The sequence below is a fragment of the Chiroxiphia lanceolata genome, chromosome 5 (assembly GCF_009829145.1).
Source record: "Chiroxiphia lanceolata isolate bChiLan1 chromosome 5, bChiLan1.pri, whole genome shotgun sequence".
NCBI classification, from domain to species: Eukaryota; Metazoa; Chordata; class Aves; order Passeriformes; family Pipridae; genus Chiroxiphia; species Chiroxiphia lanceolata.
The window spans coordinates 72403028-72424388 of record NC_045641.1 but is presented as its reverse complement, the minus strand read 5'-3'; the positions used below and the strand labels follow the sequence as shown (position 1 = coordinate 72424388).

Sequence of the window (21361 nt, the reverse complement as noted above, 5' to 3'; positions counted from 1 at the left end):
CCCGTTATGCTCTGCCTGCCAGCAATCCCCAGGGGAGCCATGGCGTGATGAGCTCCTACCTGCCTGCTCCCTGCACAGGCACTGGATTGCTCCCGGCTCCCTGGCGAGACAGATTTCCCTCCTATTCATCATCTGGCACTGCGGAATTTCTGCCTGCTGTTTGCTTGGCCAGCTCCTCCACAAACACATACACACACACACTCACACACACACACGTGCTCACACCTGTGTAGCGGTGGCACTTCCCATCCTTATCCCTGTGAGCACAGCCAGCCCGGCGCCTGCATGTTGGCAGTGCGCTACCCCCCTCGAATCCCCCTCTTCTCTGGGCTATATGTGGCATTTCGAAGCTATGACAATCTGCTCCAAATGTTTTCCATATTTGTTCAGCCTCCTTGATTCAAATACCAGGAACAACTCAGCCAGCACAAAGCGGAGCTTTGGGGGGCAAAAAAAAAAAATAATCACACCCTCATCAGCGCGCTCGCGCACACACACACACACACACACACACGCACACGCACACACACACACGCACACGCACACGCACGTGAGATCCTAAAGTTCCTCGGCATGGGAAAGCAGGAGAAGAAAGCCCAGTACGGCACGTCCCCGAGTAACCAGACAGGGAAGGCAGCCGAAGGGGAGAAAAGCACCGACTCGAGCAAGACGCAGGAGCCGGCGATGAAGAAGAAGAAGCAGAAGAAAACCAAGGGGGATCCCAAAGCTGGCCAGGAGGAGGAATCCCACACTTGTTGTGGCTGCCGTTTCCCGCTGCTGTTTGCTTTGTTGCAGTTGGCACTAGGCACCTCTGTAACAGTGCTGGGCTTCCTTATGGCAGGCATCAGCTCTTCTCTGCTAGTCAGAGACACTCCATATTGGGCTGGGATAATTGTAAGCATAAAGTCTGTTTCTCCATAAAGTGCCTTTGCCAGCATTAATGCAAGCTGCATGACGCTCCACTTTAGACTAACCAACTGCATGCACAACACCATTTGAGTTATGCTAACTATAAATATTCCTGGGATTAAATGTCTGGGTGTACTTTCCCGAGGAAACTGCTCCTGCAGAATAACACATTCTTTCGCATTCTTCCCTGCAATACCCACCAGACCTGAAATAAAATACAGGGTTGCTGTTTGACTAGATGTATGTATTAGCTTGTGCTTTGCGATGAACTCCTGCCTGGTGATGCTGAAAAAGAAAAATGTTGATTACTTACGCTGCCTTCCCTCTTTCCCCACCAAACCATAACCATCACGTTTTGGGAGCGAGAGCATAACTTTGTAACTCGCAACTTTCAGCTAGGGCGAGGAGAGGAATGGCTGTCTCTTGAGCTTCCTCGCTGTGCTGTGCTGGAGAACTGCCAGGATTTAACCCCCTCCCTGCCCTCTGCTCCTGACTTCTCCCCCCTGGGCGGGACAGACTGCACCCAGGTGGGGAGAGGGGGTGTGGGGCCACATGTGGTGTGACCCTACTGGCTGGGTGTGCTCGGGGACATGTGGGTTTTGTCCGTGGAGAGACAGGGTTGTGGTAGTGATGAGCCTGGGATGTGCTGTGGGTGTAATTTAGCATGCAGGTTTTTTCCCTGGTCAGGAAAATATATCCTGAAAGTATATCCTGATGTGTTAGCACAGTTCTGGCTGTTGTTAGACTGTAAAAATTCCCAGCAAATAAATTCATGTTTAGGTACTTAAAATTCCTTGAAGTGCTAAACAGCTATGGGAGCATCTCCTGGGAATCTAATTCCTTGCTAGCTGGATCACCTGAACTGATTGGGGTTTGCTGTATTGATCCTGCTGGGTGACCCTTCAGAGGGTGGAAGGAACAGGGCCTGAGCTGCCTAAGAAAGAGCTCCTCTTGCTCATCTCATTCTTCATATTTCTCTTCTGATTGAAGAGGCATCTAAGAGCTTAGTGATGTTTTGTGGGGCAAGAGCCTGTCCCCCAAGATCCTCCTGGGGTTTTCACAGTTACAAACCGGGAGGAATACAGATGGTAAAACAGCTACGTGACATGCTTGTTCCTCTTGTTTATTTTGGGGATTCTGGAGGTCAGATTATTCCAGGCAGCACTAGTAGTATCCCAGGTTTGAAACAGCTTTTTCACTGGAAAAGGTGGGGAAAGAGTGAGCTGGGCTGAACTAGTGTACAGCCAGGAATGCAAGAAAAGCCATGGAAGTGGCCCCTGGCCCATGTGAATGTCATCAGTGCCCCAAGCAGCATCAATCTGAGACATCCACATATGCCTGATCTCCCTCAGGGAGGCCTGGAAACCCACCGAAGTCACTGCTTTCTGAAAACAGAGCTCTAACCCCTCTCGGTCTTAGCAGCAGCTGCCAGCAGTAGTGATATTTAGATGCCCACACAAGGCAAAGCTCCGTAGCTTTCAGAGTTGCCCCCTGAAAATCAGGCAGAACTTGCCGTGTGCATTCCTGAGCTAATCCGTAACTCAAAGCAAAACTCAGCTCTCAGTTGTGGTGGTGATGTTTTGCACTCACCAGCCGGCCAGGATAACCCCTAGGGGAACTCATCTCCTGGGACTGTGCTGGCTGTGGGGGTCAGGGCTTTGTTTGGTTTGTGTTCCAGGGTGCCCAGGCAGAGCCCCATGGGGAAGGGTGGCTTCACCTATGCTTTGAGTCACATGGTGACTCTCACCTTGGTGACTCTGTTGTGATGGTGAGTCACCAGCACATTCAAGCATGGTTTGATCCCTCCCTGGCTCAAAATGGCTCTTGGTGCCCCCCTGTTTACCCTCAGGGTGATGACAGGGACTGACTGCTGGGGGGCACGTGGCCAGACAGGCTCCTGGGCAACCACACTGCTCTCCTGTACCCTCAGCCCGAAGCAGAAGGGAAAGAGGAGAGTAAAAGGGAAACTTGGTGCTAGAAAGGAGAGGATGAGGTGGTGGTGCAGCCCCAGCAAGAGATCCCGTGTGAAACGCTGGCTGTGGCCGACGCATCACTGCAGCAGAGCAAAGCACATCTCTGAGGGGCAAAAGGCAGGACATGGTCCTGCATTTACTTTGTTCCTGTGCTGTGATGTCTTGGAGGTACTCAGTGCCCACTGGGACATTGGATGAAGATGGTCAGGAGCTGCTGAGCTGGAGTTTCTGGCTGTGTGGGTCACAGGGTGCTGCTGGTGAGGGGGTGTGTGATGAGGACCAGCCTCTGGAGAACTGGTGGAAACTGGTCTCAGAAGGAGGACCCTTGGCTGGGGACCTACGTGTGGCTGGATGTCCTATGGGCTGTCTCTTGGGCTGCATGGAGGGAATATAGGTAGGGATACATGATCCATGTGCTGCTTGAGATCAAACCTCGTGGCAGAAAGTGACTTCCCAAAGCTCGCATATTCACCCAGAAATGAGCAGCAGAGCAGAACGATGTGGTGTAAAATACCAGAGCATATTTGTTTTAGTAGCATCCCACTCAAGTGCTCTTTTTAAAGGACTTGATTAGTATTCAGAATCAAGAACTTAAAAAATCTATTATTGAGACCTTTTTAGCAACATTAGAGATAATGGGTGAAGCTCATTCCTAGTGTTACTCCTTTGGAATTACACCAGGGCGGGATTTGACCCCGCGTCTGTTAATGCAGGATGACAGAAAAATGAAGGAAAATTGCTAATGTGTTAAATAGACCCTGATTGATTGAAAGCTTTTTTTTTTCTTCTTTATTAGTGGCAAAATGGTGACACCATTCCTTGCTGAAAATCAAGTGCTTTAGTGCATTACCATGAATGAAAAAGAACTTTATTTAGCAAAGCAGCAGGAGTAAAATGCTGCCGAGGAAAACCAGGCAAGGCAGCATGAATTAAATGGGTTCCAAATCTGACTGTCTCAGTTTGTGAGGATAGCACAGGACAGGGATTGGATTCACCAGTAAATGTGGCCAGGGATCTGCTGACAGGGAGTCCAAGAGGGTTCCAAGGTGCATCTCAGAACTCCTGCAGAAGGAAGGGGTGCAGCTTGCATTGCATCAGAGGCATTTCACCCTGAAACCCAGTTAAGACCCACTAGTTTAGTCCAAAATCTGTGGGGCATTAGCCAGAAACCAAAGGAAAGGTTTATGGACAGAAAAACCACAGAGCCTACATGATTTACCACTTCTGCTTCAACAGCCTGTTCCCTGTAAAACACCTCTGCCCCATTGCTAGGGACAGGCAAATAAATGCAACTAAAACCAGTGAGGGTGGCATTTGTTTCACCTGCCTGTAGCCATTTACAATGAAGGTGCCCAGGTCTGAAGCAGTTGCCTGGCTCCTCCATGAGACTGTCCTGACCCCAAAACTACAAACTGGACCACCCTGGCAGTCTCTTCCTTCTTGCTGTATTGCGGGAGCTTGGACAAACTCTTCACAACTCCACCCATGAGTGCAGGGCTTTATTTTTTTTTCCCTGTGTCTTGCCACTGACTTGCTGGGTAGCTTTGGGCAAGTTACTTAACTTTGCTGAGACTTTGTTATTTCCCCTGCAAAGTGGGGTTAATAGTGGCCATCCGTCACCCCTTACTTTGAGATCCTGGGATGGAAAGTGTTGCAGAAACAGTAGATATTAATGGTATCCTTCTCATTCTTTTTCATTAACTTGTGGCCTTTTGACACCCAGAAGAAGAAAATATGTATTTCTCCTTGAAAAATCTGCTCTTAGATTATTTCCACTGTGATTGAAAGTGGAGAGTATCAGAGTTTTCACAGGCAAGATCCCTTCCAGCCCTGTTTTGCAGACTCAGGCAGTTAAGAAAGTTACAGAAGTGCTCATCAGAGATGATTATCCAGGGTGTTTATTCTTTCTGTCAGAAAATTATTTTAAATATATATAGAGAGAGATATGTATAGATGTTCATAAAATTGGGACTTTTAAAAACATATAAAAAAACTTGTTCCTCGGGTAGCTCAAGGTAGCAACTGTGGCTCAAGCTGTCACTGATTTTGTTGCAAAAAGCATCTCAAAAGGTCTGCCATGGGCTGAGCCCCCAGCCCAGGAGCTTGATGCTTCTCCCTGCTCTGGCCCTTCTCCATCTCCCCAAGTGTTTCCTCAGGCCAGAAGGGCCCTAAACTTTACTCCAGGGGTGGACGTGGCTCATTGCCTTTTGGGATCAGCATTCAAGCATTGGCTTCCCTGTCTTGGTGGAGTAAGGCTGATGTGGTGCTTTGCTTTGTGGTACAAAAGGCAGGCAGACTTTTAACTGAAAAAGCAATTTAATCAATCTTCATTTGTCAGAAATGTTTATGTCTCTGTAAGTTATCATAATTTCTTTTGAAAAACCTTTAAAAAGACTTAAGGCAAAACCTTCAGCAAAGGAAGCGAATTCTTTGCTTTGAGAAACTCACAGACAAGGATAGGTGAGATGAAGATCCCATGATGGCTGGAAAATCCAGTTGTGAAAGACAGTTTGCAAGAGATAAGGTAAGAGAGAGAGAGAGCATTACATGGCTGGATCAGGGAATGGTGCAAGGTATTTGAACTTTGAAATGGTAGAGGATGGTAACACGGAGAAACCAGGAGCTGGGATTTTCATCCTGAATGTGGGTACAATGGTGTATCTAAGTGTGAAGCCTTGAGAATGTGGCTGTGAGACAGATGCTGAAAGGATGAAGCATTGTATACAGGTACCTGGGGGGAAAAAAGGATAATACTGTGCTATAAAGTGATCTAAGTTAGAAATTGGGGTAAATGTGTCCTGATGATTAGCTGGGGTTGGGTAGACCTGTCCTCCTCTGGGGCAGAAGGGATTTGCTGTGCCTGTCAATAATTGGGAAGCATCCTCAGCTAGAGCAAGAGGCAACTGATCCCTTTCCATACTGATATGGGAGATGACTGACTGCTTAAGCCACCCTGAAATGTGTTCTCTTTTAAAGCCTGAAAGGAGAGAGACACTTTCTTGTTAACCCTGACCCCTTGCTGAGTTTTTTTGTTGTTGCTTTTGACAATTGTGGAGGTGGCTTTCAGTGAGGCTTTACTTCCTACACAGCCTCACTGGATTTTTAACTTTTGCTTGTTATTAGGGAAACCGATTTTTAATAAAAAGTGACACTTAAAACCTGGTGCCATCAAAGCAGGTAGTGGAAATTACAGTCATTCAGGTATCCATTCTTTTATATAGGCTAGCTTCAATTAGCCATGGGCAAACATCAAAAGGTTTGAGGGAAGAGCCTGTAAGTTTAGGTATTTAATTGAACCTTCTCCAAAGCATATGAAACTCTGGATGGTATCCAACGAGGTATGCTGCCCAAAATATGCAATGGTGAGGTTCCCAGTGCTTGTTTAGAGCTATATATATGTGTAACACCAGAGCTGTATTCTTCAGAGCTCTCTGCCTTTAAATCTCACCGTCTTCTAAAAGGAATTATGCATTGGTTAACTCAAATCCATACTTTTGTTTTGACCAGGCATAGAGTGGAAAACTTTGATGGGAGAAAAAAGTGTTTTAATGTTTTGAAAGAATGGTTTGAGAAGGTAACTGCATACCTGAGGTTTGTGTGATACCTGGCCAAGGGCTTGTCTAATCCTGGGCACCTCTGTGGTTTGGCCCCTGATCTGGCTGCAGACTCAAGGGGAAAGAGGGTGGAAATCAGAATTCCTGGCTGGATTACATAATCTAGCAATGAGCAAAACGTGCTAAAAGCCTAGGTAAAATTTGGAGGGGGTGAACCAAACAGTTTTCCTCAGCCTGGGTAGCCTCATGACTATGCAGATGGTGGCTTTCCATCGCTTCCCAGCCACGGGCACACCTCACACTACGAGTGGTGCCCAAGTAGCACTCTCAGCCATGCTGCACTTCTCAGTGGGAACGCCTGATTGTATTTTATCTTTTTGTCCCCTCGGGCGTTTGTTCACCCAGGACTGCATTTCTGATCCAGCAGCAGTAATGGACTGGAGCTGCAGCTCCCGGCTGTGTAATGTCGTAGCCTTTGCTGTGGGAATTCAATCTTGCCTTAGCACAAATGATGAGCCATTCTCACTGCTGAGCAACTGACCCAAACAGCAAAGATAATAATGGGAAAATAAGATTCCATTTGATTATGAACGTTCTTGCAGGGTTTTGATGACTTTACAGGATTTAAAAGAAAGTTGTGCATCTGCCTTGGTGTGTTATTGCATGGCTTGAAGGAACCTGTGGTAAAGACATCATTATTTTATTCTGTAGGCGGGGCTGGGATGGACAGTTATTGTGGATTTTATGGCTGTTAAGAGAATGATTTCCTAGATGATGATGGCCTTTGCCTGCAACCACAATATACATATTTTTCCTTATTATTACAGCTATTTTTTCTAGAAGTAATTTATATGCAACTAGACTGTCTTTAAATTTAACAAGTCTATAAGGGGAAAAAAAACCCATTAAGGCACAATACCTCAGTGTGGCAGACTGGCTTCTTTTACATGCGGTAGTGAGACCCAGGCTGACCTGAGGCTGATCAAAGCTGTCAGTGAAAACTGCCTGCAGCACCACTGACATCTCAGTTTCCTCGCAGCTTCCTCAAACCTCATAAAGTGACTGAACTCCAGTGCTGCTGTCTGCAATGGCCTGTACAGATGCCTGACACCAGAGGTGATCCAGGTTTATAATTACAAAGCCAACAGTGACATGTTTTTTCTTGCATCAAAGTTGTGTCCAGTGGGAGTGTTAGATTGGGTGGATAACGTGGCTTCTCCCAGGGTGTAGATGGGAGCTAAGCTTTGCCATATCTGATAAAGTGAGTGAGCCTTCAAGCCAAATGTCATCTCTGAGGGTGAGTCAGAGACTTCAGAGACAGCTTCAAGAGATCATTCTTTACCCTTGTCCCTACAAACAGAAAAATCCACAGTGTCTTGAAGTGAGCAACTATAAAATAACTTGTCCATAATGGAAACTTTTTCCTGATTCTACTAACAGCAGTTTTCCCCTGAAGTTTGAGTTTGCATTCTTATTAAACAAGAGGAGTCCCCCTGTGGGTCTCAGCGATGCTGTGTGGCTTTGCACTGTGTATATTTGCGTTGTCCTCCAGCAGGTCTGCTTTCTGTCCCTAAAGGTTGCTCCAGGAGTTCTTGCTAACAAGCCCCCATATAAAGAGCAGATGAGCTATACTGTGTCTTTTGAGTGTTTGCAGCACCTGTCTTGTGATGTGGCTTAGACCCAAGATGCTCCTTTGAAGCAGGTTTTTGCCTCCTTCCTTAATTTCTTGGTGGATGTTTCCAGCTCTCTGGCTTTACCAGCCTCACGTGCCAAGGTTTTCAAGGTGTTCTGGGTAGGAGGTACTTTGCTACAGAAAACCATTTATTCTACATTTGGGCTATATCTGTAGCAATAACAAAAGGAAAACTAGTTTCACAAGCGTATAAGGGAGAGATGGAGACAGATTAGAGCAATCTGTGGTTTTGAAATCTGTCAGAATAAAAGCAAACCACGTTAATATGTCGCTGTGCAAAGATAATGAATGCAAACCACACCGGAAATTTGTGCCCTACATGTTCCTATTTCCCCCAATTACACACCATACACAACTATCTTCATCACTGCCACGTGGGGTCCTGGTGCTGCTCATACACCTTGTGCTCAGTCCTTGCAGGACCAGATGTGAGTGAGCAAGGATCCTCCCAGGTAAATCTACTGGGTCTCACTCCTAAATCTGGTCCCGTTCCTGATGAAATCTATAAGAACTCGATTCAGTTCTCATGACAGCAGGCTCTTGCCCTCTTTGGGGAGAGAGCAACCTGGAAAATTTCTAACTCTGTTTTGATTGTGGGCTAAAAATCAAACATTCTTAAGTCACTTTTGAGCCCTGAGGTATTCCTGCCCAATGGAAGGAATATCTACTGCTTCCCACAAAAAAAGAAATAGTATTAAAAATTTTGTACAGCATAAACTTTTCAGTTTTTCAGCCAGCACTAGTAAATAGCTGTTTGCCCTGAGTTGTGACCTGGGGGATTTCACAGGGTATGCCTTAAGCAAATTTAAATCCTTACCTTTCCTAAATAATTCTGTATCACATTTGGGTCTTTTTCTAGACAGCACTTCCCTAAAATTAAATTCTTTCCTTGGATAACCTTTCCCGTCACTACCCATTCAGCAAAGGGTGTGTTAGCCTATATGGAAATTTTGAAACAGGATCTTGAAATAAACCTGAGTCGAAATTCGCTCAACATAGAAATGCAGATTTCCAGATTTCTAGATAAGGGTTTACCAAAGCTGATCTAATTAACTGCCTGTCCTGCAGGTCTCACAGAATCCATTTTATCTGTGTAACAAATGCACATCGATTGGTGGCAAGCACGTGCTAAAACAAGTTCAATTGCGTTTTGTGTTGTGTGCTTAGTCAATAAGGCATAGGAAAAGTTTGCTCCACACTGGGATATTGCAGTGGCTATTGAAGGACTAGGATGCAGGATTACCTAATACTACTTAGCAATCAGCATCAACAGCATCCATAATGTGCCTGAAGCTGTTTTAGTCACTTAGCAAGTCCTAAAAAATATTTACCAGGAGGATTTTTATAGTTATTCTGTTGCAATTCACAGGTATAATTCAAAACTGATCTATTAATAATGTATAAAATAGAAGCATAAAGCTGTTTCCTATATAAATGTTCCATACTTTGGTTTCCTCCAAGGAGTGAATTTGCCTTTAAAGAACTGAAATGTAAAACATATGTGAGTCATAATTCTCAGCAACGTTATTTTTTACCACCACTTATAAAAAATACACATCTATGGTTTAAAAAAAATATTGCTATATTGTTATAAAAGAAATACTTAAGCCTTCTGAAATATCCTGGCCAACACTTGCCAGAATCCTGACCCAGTGTAATCTTTTATAAATACGTCTCTACACATGTGCCTCTTCAAGTATCCCTGAGTATGTTATTTAAATCCCAGAGGAACTTTAGAAAGCACATGCAGGAATAGAAATCCTTTTAAACGATGGCCTTTTGTATGGGAAGCTCTCTGAATAGGGAGGTCTGATCCTGCCACACTGGAAGCTGGCAGGGGTTTTGCAAAAGTTGTACGAGACATTTGATGGCAGAGAGAAAATTCCACCACTGGTATCTGACTGTGCCCTCAGAAATAAGTGCAGCCCTGTCGGCTGTCTGTGGTTTAATGGGAACAGGAGCGAGGGAGTGAGAACAGTCCCATGATGTCTCACGGGAGTAACCTGGAGGCAAATCTGGCCCTCAGTCCATACAAGTGTAAATGCCCACTAGTGTGGCTGAAGCAAAGCAAATTTGATTTATTGCTCATAAAAAGATCCTTCAGCACCAGGTCCTGAAAATGCTTAGGCCCAGCTTTGACGTGAGAAGCCCCTTTGATTTCTCGTGCATTTGGGGGATGTGATGTTAAGTGAGTGTTTTAAGCATTATTTATTTTAGTTCTTGCTGCAGGTTCTTTCCTTCAGCCACTACTGCCACTGGGGGAGTTTATCATTTGGATATTACTAGAGATAGGATCTCCTTAAGATTTAAGTGTTATGGGCATGTTAATTGAATTAAAAGATTAATATACAGTGCAAAGGACCAAGGACATAGGCAATTAATCCTGAGAAATAAAACATGGTTGAGTCAGATAGAACCACTACAGGGCAAAAAAAAAACCCAGCACTGAGGGACCTTTGACAAGAAAGGTTGTTTTTTCCCCCGACAACCCTGTCAGCCACAGCTGTCAACAATAAAAAGAAAGAAACAAATAAATTGGAGGCAGTGTGTAAGTCACAGGACCAGAATATAAATACACATGACATGGAAAGGAGTAAATAATACTGATGCTTTCTTTAGAAATGTTCTCGGGCAATACTTCCTATTCATGTCCTACTGAAATGACATGAAATAAAACTTTATGGAGAAAAGTGTTATCAATCACACAGGTTCTTGAGGGAACAGCTCTCTGTGTGTTGAGAATTACTCTTCCTTTGCAGGGTTGCTGTTTTGGGCTTACACCAGCAATCCAGGCACCAAAAGTTTGGTATTTTGTACATAAGATCATGAAAGAGATGTGTTTAGCTGTTGCTGTCTGAAAGCACAGCTGTGCATTTTTCACTGCAGGTCGAGCAGTCCTCTATGGAGCTGGAAATCTGGAAGTGCACAGCACATGCAGTGAGCAGGTGGGGATGGGGCTAGGACAGAGGCCTGCAGTCCATGGCATAGCCCCACCTGGGTCTGGCCTGAGAGGGCAAATCCCATTGCTCTGGGAGGAAAGCAGAAAGTCTCAAATTAGTAAGTCTTCCAAACTCCCAGAGTAAAACGAAAGGGATAGAAAAATATAGAATCTTGGTGTAGTCACTGAGAATTTAATAGCATTTATAACCAAGATGCTCCTAATATAACAGAATCACAAAATCTGCTGAGGGCCCCACAAGGATTGAGTCCAACCCTTTGCCTTGCACAGGCCCATCCCCAAGAGTCACACCATGGCCTGAGAGCGTCGTCCAAACACTCCTTGAGCTCTGTCAGCCTTGGTGCTGTGCCCACTGCCCTGGGAAGCCTGGTCAGTGCCCAACCACCCTCTGGGGAAAGAATATCTTTCTAATATCCAACCTAACGCTTCCCTGACACAACCTCAGGTCACTTGACTGGAGTGCTCAGAACAGTAGGGGTACCGTGTGTCCCCCCATTTTTAAGCAAATCATATTTATTGGGGTAGCTCCTCAGAGCAGGATCTTCCCTCCTTACCTGGCTGGAAAATGCCTACCCGTGAGCATCTGCTTCTGCAAATAAATCCAAAATTAATAACAAAGACAGCTAAATGAATAATAAAGTGCATAAATACTTTTCCATTACTGTTAACCTTCAGCAATTACTGCCATGGGGCTAAAACACAGTTTCAGATTGCAGGGGAGATAGATGTCTTGTAAGTGAGGTGTCCGCTCTAGGAAAGGGTGAAAATCTCTGCTATAAACTCTGCTGCCTCATATCCAGCAGCAGCTTTGGTTAGTGATTTACAACTTGCACTGGTGACATAAAAACCCTGTCAGCACCCAGAGGTACATAGGGTGGTGCTCTTTGGGCTTGCAAGCCTTCATAAGCCTTTTGCTCTTTTTTGATAGTTAGTTGTACGGACAAAAACTCGACAAACATCCTAGAGGCTATTGCTGGGCTGTGTCTTTGATGACTTTGCTTCCATGCCACTTCTTGAATTATGGTCCTGCTACACAGAAAGGTGTTTTGGCTTGGGGAAAAAAAAAAGTATTTTTGTGTTTTGTAGGTTTTTTGGTTTTTTTTTAACCTTGGCACATTTTATATCTTTTCCCTTGTAGGTCTGTCTGGTGTCCCTAGTGGGATTTGTTATGCTTTGTATTTCATACCAACCCGATGAGAAGACATGTGTGCAGTTCACAGTAAAGGTACCTTGACTTTTTCTGAACACTTTTTTTGTTTCTTATGTCATTAAATATAATCAGAACAGTTGGTGCAGGGGATATTTTTAAGACCACAGGAAACGAAGTGAGAATGCACCTGAAATGCAAGAAGGATTTTCTGTTACTTTCCAGGCAGCGAAGGAAGAAACTGTAGCCTGTAAAGGGGAAACTCTAATAACAAACATTTCAAATCAGAACAAGATACTATTGTATCTTGTATATGCCATTTTTAGGAATTTCAAGGAAATTTGGATTCATAGAATTGGAATAATCTGGGAAGTGTTCAGTGAAAGATTGAGAATTTAAGTAGATTAAGTAGAGATAGTGAGCAGAGTAAGAAGTAGTGTGGCATAATATGCATCCACTTAAATCAAGTTTTAATTTTTAATGAGAGAGTACTAGGAAAGCTCGGGGACATGCATTCTCCCACAAAGCAAATTCCCATCTGAGCATTGCAAGAGAGGTGCAGAAACTATGCACCACACCCTACCTTTGCTTCCAAAACTGCTTTGCTGACGCTGGTAAGCAACTAGAAGAGCAAGGCTGAGAATGCTTGTTTTTAACACCATTTTTTCTGGACTATTTTTCCTTATTAAAGTAATTTTCAAGGCTCTTAATATTTTGCAGACACATAATAACTGAGAAAAATACCGACACAAGCAGCACAAAATAACAGTCATTATTAGCCGAGAAAGGCAGAAGGAAACAAAATGCAAGGAGCAGCTTTTCCAATCCTGGCACCCATCCTCCCTTACGAATTAGACACCGGTGTGTCTTTTGTGACTTTCTCAAGCTTCTCCCATACTTACATAAAGAAAGGGAGAAGAAGAACAATTGTTTCTGCCCTTTGACTGCCTTTGCATTCTTGCCCCGTCACCTTTACACCCCCAAGCTGAATGTTACGGCTGCCCAGGGAGCTGCTGGGCTGGGCCGGAGCTGCCACGCCAGGCTTTTTATTGCCTGCCCTGCGGCATTAAATTGAACTTGGCATCCAGGCAGGAAGGGAGTCATCCCTCGTTTCGGGAACGGCATGTCGGGCTGGGCAGCCTGCGTGTCTCTGCCACCCCTAGCAACACCGCCCACCCTGACAGGGAGGAGTGTGAGCCATCGCTCCCCCCGTAAGAAACTAAACGTTTTTAAATTGCTCCCCAGGTGATGTAAAAGTGGGCCACTCCTCATGACGTGGCAGAATTAGAGCTAAAATCCCTCTTGAAAGACTTTTGGGTCTGTCGATAGCCCCCCACAGCATCCTCCACCCCACAATCTCCCTTCCCAGCATCTCCTATTGCAGCATGACACAGAACTTCTTCATTGTCGGACTGTTCACCTCTCCTGTCCCATGTCCCCTCTGGGAGCTGTTATCCCACAGTGCCTCTCAGGACAAATGGCTTCTGGCTTCAGGGCATTTTAGGTATTTTAACAAGGTAGGAGCTAAAAGTCTGCTCCAGGGTTTTGATCACATAGGACTCATCTACATCTCCAGTATCACTTCTCAAATCTTCAAATGTGAGTTAAAAGCTGTCTCTGAACTTAAAAACCAACATTAGCTATTTCTCCACTAGGCTGAGGATGTAAGATTACAATCATGAGACAAAACCAATTGTTCAATGGGTTGTTCTCTCCTCCTTGGGGGCCTGATGCTTCATCTAGCACCAAGTTCAGACCTATCTGCTCTGACTGTCCTTCTGGGGACTTGTTCCCCAGCCCAAGTCCTCACACTGGTAGCTGGTTCCCACCAAAGCTGCATACAGCTGCCAAGCACCATCCTGCAAGGAAATCTTGGCTGGATTTCCCTGGAGTGCAATAAGAACCCTGAAATCCCAAGGATCACTTGGGAAGGGGATCACACACATACTGGCCCGGGGATTTTAGTCAACTCTCAAGGTGACGCTATGGCCACTGCGAGTGACTCCCTTGGGGTGGAACGCAGGAGGAGACCTGTGCAGTCCTCTGTGCCTTCCTCCCTCTTGACAGCTGCTTCTTTCATTTCACACTTGCATGAGACCTGGATCCTGTTAAAAGAAGGAGGTGTGAGAACTACTTTCGGCAGAAGTCCCTTCCTGAGTCTCCTGTGGGTACCCACAGCACCTCGTGAGGAGGGGAGACCCCCCCCAAAGGGAGGGTGGATTTGCCCTTCGGGGGGACAGCAGGCTCACAGAGGAAAATCTGGACACATCTTGTGGACTTCCTGGGCTGTGTGCTAATATCTGCCTGTGGTCCTCATCACAGCATCTGCCACAGTAGCGTGACACCCTCTGCTCCTGCCCACCCAGCCCCACAGCTCATGACACACCACGGTTCCTGTTCCCTGCACAGCCTTGTGCCTGAGCCACCACTACCACCTTCAAAAGAAGTCCCCTGATCCACATCTGCAAACCTCCTCCTTCCACCTCTGATAACTGTGAGAAGCCTTTTCCATAAGGAACTCAATCCATCTTAGATTAGTTGTTTCTTTTAGCCATGGAGCAAAACTACTGCCAGTAAATGTTGCTAAAATGTCTCTTCCTCATATGAGGAACCTGAAGAAGGATGAGCTGCCTTGCTCTGACCTCGTCATACACTGTCTGTGCCCGCTTCCCTTTTCTCCTTCTATTTAAGCAGCAATCACAGTGCCTGTTTCTCTGAGGCTCTTGAAAACCAGTTTTCCAGTGGCAAGTTCTGGTTCCTGGGCAGAGCCCACCATGCAGTAGTATTTGTGATCTTGAAGTTGCCTCCCGGTCTGGCATGTGATTAATCTGCTGATGGGATCTCAGCACTCACTGTCTTGTGCTCCCTCACAGGCACTGTTTGCATTTGCTTCACCTTTGATATTTGGAAATGTGTTCATTTTCAGCAGCTCACAGAGAGATTCCTCTGCAAACATCTTGTGAGAATAATAAGCTATTTGGAAATTGCCCTGTGTCCCCCACGCATCTCTGTTTGCCTCTGAGGATTACTGTAAGAGCTGCCTGTGCATTTGGATGCTGAGATTTCCTTCCTTTTAGGAACACAACAGGCAGACTCTTGCTGACTCTACCTGGAGCATGGCTTAGGCTGTGGATTCCATACTGTTGTGTCCTGACTTTGGATAGAAGCTGGCAGCTAAATGAAATACCTGCCAAGGGAGAATCAGGCACATTGTGTAGTCTTGGCTTGGTATCTCATTTATTAGGGAGGCCTGATTCTGTCTTCTGCTGGGACGAATCCAGGGACTTCCAGCCAGCCCACTAGGACTTCTACATCACAGAACAACCAACATGTTTGCCCATTTTCTGTTTTCCCCAACAAACACATTTGCACCATCTTTTAAAATAATGCCATCAGCTTATGAATTGTTTGGAGGGGGTTCCATCAGTCACTACCACTTTGTTTGGAGGGGGTTCCATCAGTCAGTACCACTCCATCTTCTGTGAGCTTTACATTAGGAGGTGGCCTCATTTTCAGGCTTCACCTTTCCCATGGACCTTTGCCTTGAAAGCTGCAGGGGTAAAGTAATTGCATTTAATAAGAGCCACCCTCATTTTGAAGCTGCCCTTGGTTTAAGGCTGCAGGGGAAGTCATTAGATTGAACAGTAGCCAAGTCTTGGAAACTAAGATCTTTCTGTAAGAATTCAGTGATATGAGGACAAAAATGTATATGGTGCTTCAGGACCTGCAATAAGCCCAAATACTATTTTTTTTCCAAGTTGACAACTGAATAGAAGATTGATTCACACTGTAGATATAAGACAAATACACCAGGAGTGTGAATTTTATCAAGACATACATACTTGGAGCTTCAAGGTCATAAAAAATGCTTTTATATTGATATTTTGCTTGCGGTATCGAGGTTAAGAGAGAGAGAGAGAGAGAGAGGGAGAAGCTGCTGTTTAAAATAACAGATTCCCAACCATGCCATGTGTCTGACAGATAAGATGCCAAGAAAAATAAATGTTTTTACAGTGCTGAACAGAACCAAAAACGCTATTTTGGCTCAACACAGAATATGGTTTTAATACACGTTCACACATACTTTGCATGCAGTGCAGCAACTGCCAGTTCCAGCTATCAAAAGCAGGGGAAGTCCATATGTGCTGGTATCCAAAACTCTCAGGTGCATCCCGGAGTGTCAAAGGCTCCGAGTTGCTGCCAATTTCCGTGTATTTGTGGGGGTGGACTCTGCAGAGCTACTCTTGGTAAAAACCGCCCTATTTTCAAGCTGCCACAGTTTTAAGGAACAGTGGAGGTCACGAGCAGACCCTTGTCTTCCTCATGCTGAAGCAACGGGAAATGAAAGGCGCTCACTGCTCCTTCACGCCTGTGAAAGATTTCTCCACGTTTATGGGGCAACTTTTGGAAGGAGGTTGTGCATAGCACGCACTTTCCTGTGGAGATTGGCATTCCTGTTCCACAGCAGGGCCTGGGAAGCTAGTAGGCTGGCTGCCTTCACCAGTCCATGAGCAGGAGATTAGCCATGTTGCTTGCCTGATTTGCAAGTATAAATCAGATTTGTTTGTGCATGCAAACCCAGAGACGGGAATAACACATGAGTAAAGTTTCAGAAACACCTACTGCTCAGCACAGCCTGGGATAAGATGTCAACCCCAGCCTCAGTCTGCTCAGCTCTGCTTCAAGGCAACTGCACTAATTTATCTCAGCTAATGACTATGAGTCTCATCAATGCAGGTACAATGGTAGAGGAAGTTGTTCCCTCTCTCTCTACAGCTTCTGGCTGTATAGAGACACCAGTTTCTTGGTCTCAAAATTGTGAGGCAATACTCATATAAAATATACAAGGCATAATTACTAGTTCTTGAGTTGACCTGCTGAACTTGGCATCATAAGCTGTCTTGAAGCACCCAGTTTCCAGATAGTCCATTGGATGCATGCATTCCCTGCAAAGTACATGTGCATGCATTCCTTGTACATCCCTCAGCCTCTGTGCTGGAAAAAGCGCTTTCATCTTCTTGTTTTTCCCTTTCTTTCAGCTGATGTATTTTCTCCTGAGTGCCCTGGGGCTGGTTGCCTGTGTTTTGGCGGTGGCTTTTGCCGCGCACCACTATCTGCAGATGACAAAATTTACCTGCGACACCGTCCTCGAGTCCTGCCAGTGCAAACTGGACACTCTGGATCCCCTGGGTAGGACCTTTACCTACCAGGATGCAGATGACTGTGGCAGCCTTACCAGCATGCTCAACCTGTACCTGCTCCTGCAGATGGCCCTCAACCTGGTGGCAGCCCTGGTGTGCCTCCTGACGTGCTTCGTGATGTGGAAACACAGATACCAGGTCTTCTATGTGGGCGTTCGCTTCCACCCTCTGACTGCTGCTGCTGACGGCCAGAAGCAGCAAGTGTAGGGTCTGGGCTGGCAGAGGGTTGCGACCAGGGAATGGGAGATGTCCATGTGCTACCATCATGGACACCGCGGATGGATGAGTGTTTGTAAGGCTCCTGACAAGGAAAAACCTTCATGCAGTTTTAATCAATATATTTTTCAATAATTTTAAGAGCATTTCATATGGTTGCTCTGGCAAAAAGGTCTCTTGTGAGATTATGTTGAGATCACGAAGTCCTAAAGATGCAGCTGTACAAATAATCACCAAAGAGGATCTTTAATAGCCATAGATAAAATCGTTAGGAACTCATCTGCAGAGCTACAGCCATTGCAAAATAGGGTCCCTTTCCCTCTTACCTTCAGAGAAGCTACACCAGTTTCCACCAGATAAGGATCTGATCCAAACTGCTTAATTATAACTATGCTGATCATGCTTAGGGAATATATCACATCTCGATGCTCCGGGTATAATCCACACTAATGTGATGGGAATTTAACATTTGGAAATGTAATAAGGGAGGTCAAAACCTCTTCAAATAAGGTTGAGACCAACAGGAAAGTGAATATATTGATGGCTGCCATATAAAATATACATAAGACTTTTCAGAGTAACTAATTTTATAGGTTACCTCACTCAGTTACTAATAAACAACAATATGGGTGAATTGACTAATGGTGATTGGGTGGGCCCTGCTTGAGACCCCAGATAGATTCCTGAAGTATGGGAGGAAAGATCAGTTTAAGGAACCTTGAGTTGCACTTCTAAATTGGAGGACCCCAAATCACTAATCACGTTGAAAATTACGTTGACCTTGATGTAATGGCAGGCTCACAAACCCGGATTTTAGCCAGTTCCACCAATTATACTCCAGGCACAAAAGGCCAAATGCATTTTTGGTGTAACTCCTCTGAAGACAATCAGCTTTACACACCAGCAGTGGAGTTGGGCCAACAGCCCTGAGAGACATATTCCTGCAACAATGAATGTTTTTAAAATGGGGTGGAGGGAGGGAAGCAAGAAGAGACTGCCAGTCTCCCAAAGACATGGTCTATAATCATGAGGGCAAAAGAATAATGATTTCTTAATGACTATAGAAAAACAAAGCACCTTCAAACAGTGCTTTTTCACCCTGGAAGTACAGCTCTAGAAGTGCTTTACTTCTTATTAGCCTTATACCAAGATGACTATATTGGTTTGTCCCTTGAACTGTCATTTCCACTTGCACAGCATGGACGTCTAATTTAGGAGCAATTCTGAATTGGCAGCATTTTGTACTGCCTGCTGATATATATTCATGCAAGAGCAAGACAGCTGGTGCTCACATCCTGCCATGATTAGGGATTTCCCAATCCTGGCTGGAGCAAGGGTATCTCTGAGGTGGGGTGGAGCAATCACACACCAGAAAAACTGTACCATAATCATTAGCAAGGAGGAAGAAAATGAAAATTATATAAGATTTCAAAGGAGAAAAAAAACTTTCTGTTTCTGCAGCAAAAATAGCCATCAGGAAGTCAAAAATCCAGTTGTCTGGCAAAACCTAGTTGTCTGAGGAGCTCTAATCCTACCCAAAACTCTCTTCCATACGGTGATCACACATCATCCCAGGGATAGACCAGCATACCTCCAGGGGCAGAAGATCACAGTGTAAAGTCTCACCTGGAACTCTGTTGGATGTGTGGGCTCTAGTTTTTGTCATGGAAAGTGCTTCTAGAGTAGACACATCATCACCAAGATGCTCTCTGCCAGCCTCAAAGCCAGGAGCTTCAGAAGATGAAGGTTTTTGAGATCAGCTTCCAAATGCCCTTTTTTTGTGTGCCTAAAAGTAGCAATCACTCATAAGCCTGACTGCAGGGCACGTTTGCAAGGGTGCCTGCACATCGCCACCCATCTGAAGTCCTCAGCCTGGCTCCCAGGCATGCTCAGGGCAAGCAGTGGAGCCTGCGGGTGGGTTGGTGAAGCAAGACTCATGTGCTGGCATCGGTGGGGTCATCCATGTGCGATATCACAGGAACCAGCCCATCTACCACAGCCCTTGTGGACCTGTGCCAGGACCAACCTCCTGTATGAGATGGGTACATAGGGCAGGCTCTCACCTGCTGCTTGTACTCAGGTGTTGGTTTGTCCCCCACCCCTCACACAACTTCAGCCATGCTCTCTGTGGAAGTGTAGGATGGAGGATATATCTTCCCACCTACACAACCCTTGGTGCACCTGCCCCTCCCTCCAGCCAAAGTTGTGGGTGCTTCTCATCCCAAAGAAGATAACAAGAAAGGGATCAAAGGGAGGCTGAATGACAGCTGAGTTTTGGGGCTCCCTCCCCCCCTCACCACTGTGCACTCTGTCCCTGCAGCTGGCAAAGCAAGGGGAAGGCTCTGCTGGCAGAGCAGGGCATGCTTCCCACCCTGCCCATCCCAAATGTGCCTTATGTTCACAACACAGTTTGCTGTGCAGCACTTTAGCTGAGGTTGTGCTCAGTGCAGGCTGGCAGCCCGAGCTGTTGTGGCAGACGGCTAGTCAGCCCTGGCCCAGCAGCATTTCCACCAGAGCCGGCCTTTTGTCTCCTTAATCCTTTGACCTCTGTCTCACCCACGTTTTCACTCCCTGTCTCCCACCACCTCCCAGGTGCTGGGCTCCCAGAGAGGCTGGGCTCACGTTTCCTGATCTTTGCCTGCTCACCTCTGGGCTTAAATTTGCTGGGACTGTTCTGGGGCACAGAAGACACCGCCGGGATGATCCCAGAGCCACTGCAAATGCCTTCAGCAGGGGGATGGGGGAGAGAAGGGAGATGTGGATAAAAGAGGCTGCTCCACTTAACAATCTGTGCACCTCGATATCAGCACTCCCTCCATGGGTTCACTAATCAGCATGATGCAACTTAACCCTTTGCTCTGGAAGAAAGCAATATTCATCATGTATTCTGTTGGCATTTTATATGCTTAATGAATAAATGTGGGGCATTTTGATCTAGCAAAGATTAACTTCTTTATTTCCTCTTTATATGTATCTCAAGAGCATAAAATCAAAACAGGAGGAATGGGGAAATGGACAAGAGATCTTTTGGAACTGGTTTTCCCCTAGGTATTGTATTGCAACATATATTTTGCTTGGATCAAATATTTAGGAAAGTATTAATTAAAGGATTTTCACAGCATATCCAGACACCTCCCAGCCTTTTCCTGGTGTCAGAATCCACATAGACTGCACCAGGAGAAAGACTGGGACTAAAAGGACTTGGAAAGGACAGAGGTGTTGAAGAAGAAAACCTTTTTTTTAAGCCTTGGAAATTTATTTTCTAGGTGAATTCTGCAGAAAGGGGTAGGATTAAACCTCTATGGACACACAGAATTTGTGAAGGGCTTGATGTAATTTACTCTCACAAACCCAGGTGTGATTCTCATTTGCACCCTGGCCACTTTACACCGTTTTCCCAGTGTAAAGGGGTTGTAAAGATGGCATCAATCATTTTTACACCTACTTTATGGCCATTTTACACAGCTAAAAGGGCCCTTTGTGTAAATGGGAACTCAAGCCCTAGAGAATTTAATAGAGAGGAGATCCTTTCTATAGACTGTGCTAGACCGTCTAATAGGGTCTATTACTGGGATGTAACTCTCTGCTGGATTTCATAGCTTGGCTTAAAGATCCTCAGTCTCGATTAAATTCAGCCCTGCAGAACTTTTCCAAAGGCCACAACCCCCCGGTGTCACGCCTCCTCCTCCACTCTGAGCACACGAAGAGA

General features: G+C 45.5%; 1 protein-coding gene across 2 annotated transcripts; it reads left to right on the top strand.

Moving 5' to 3' along the window:
* The first annotated feature begins 334 nt into the window (after positions 1 to 334).
* SSPN (sarcospan) lies at positions 335 to 20594 on the top strand. Of its 2 annotated transcripts, none has more exons than XM_032689203.1 (4): positions 335 to 487; positions 538 to 894; positions 12227 to 12313; positions 17275 to 20594. In XM_032689203.1, exons 1-4 carry the CDS (start codon positions 335 to 337, stop codon positions 17641 to 17643), a joined length of 966 nt encoding a protein of 321 aa, XP_032545094.1. In that variant the 3' UTR covers positions 17644 to 20594. The 2 variants fall into 2 exon arrangements, with proteins under 2 accessions (XP_032545094.1, XP_032545093.1); XM_032689202.1 differs by having other exon boundaries at positions 335 to 497; positions 542 to 894.
* The last annotated feature ends 767 nt before the right edge of the window (positions 20595 to 21361 follow it).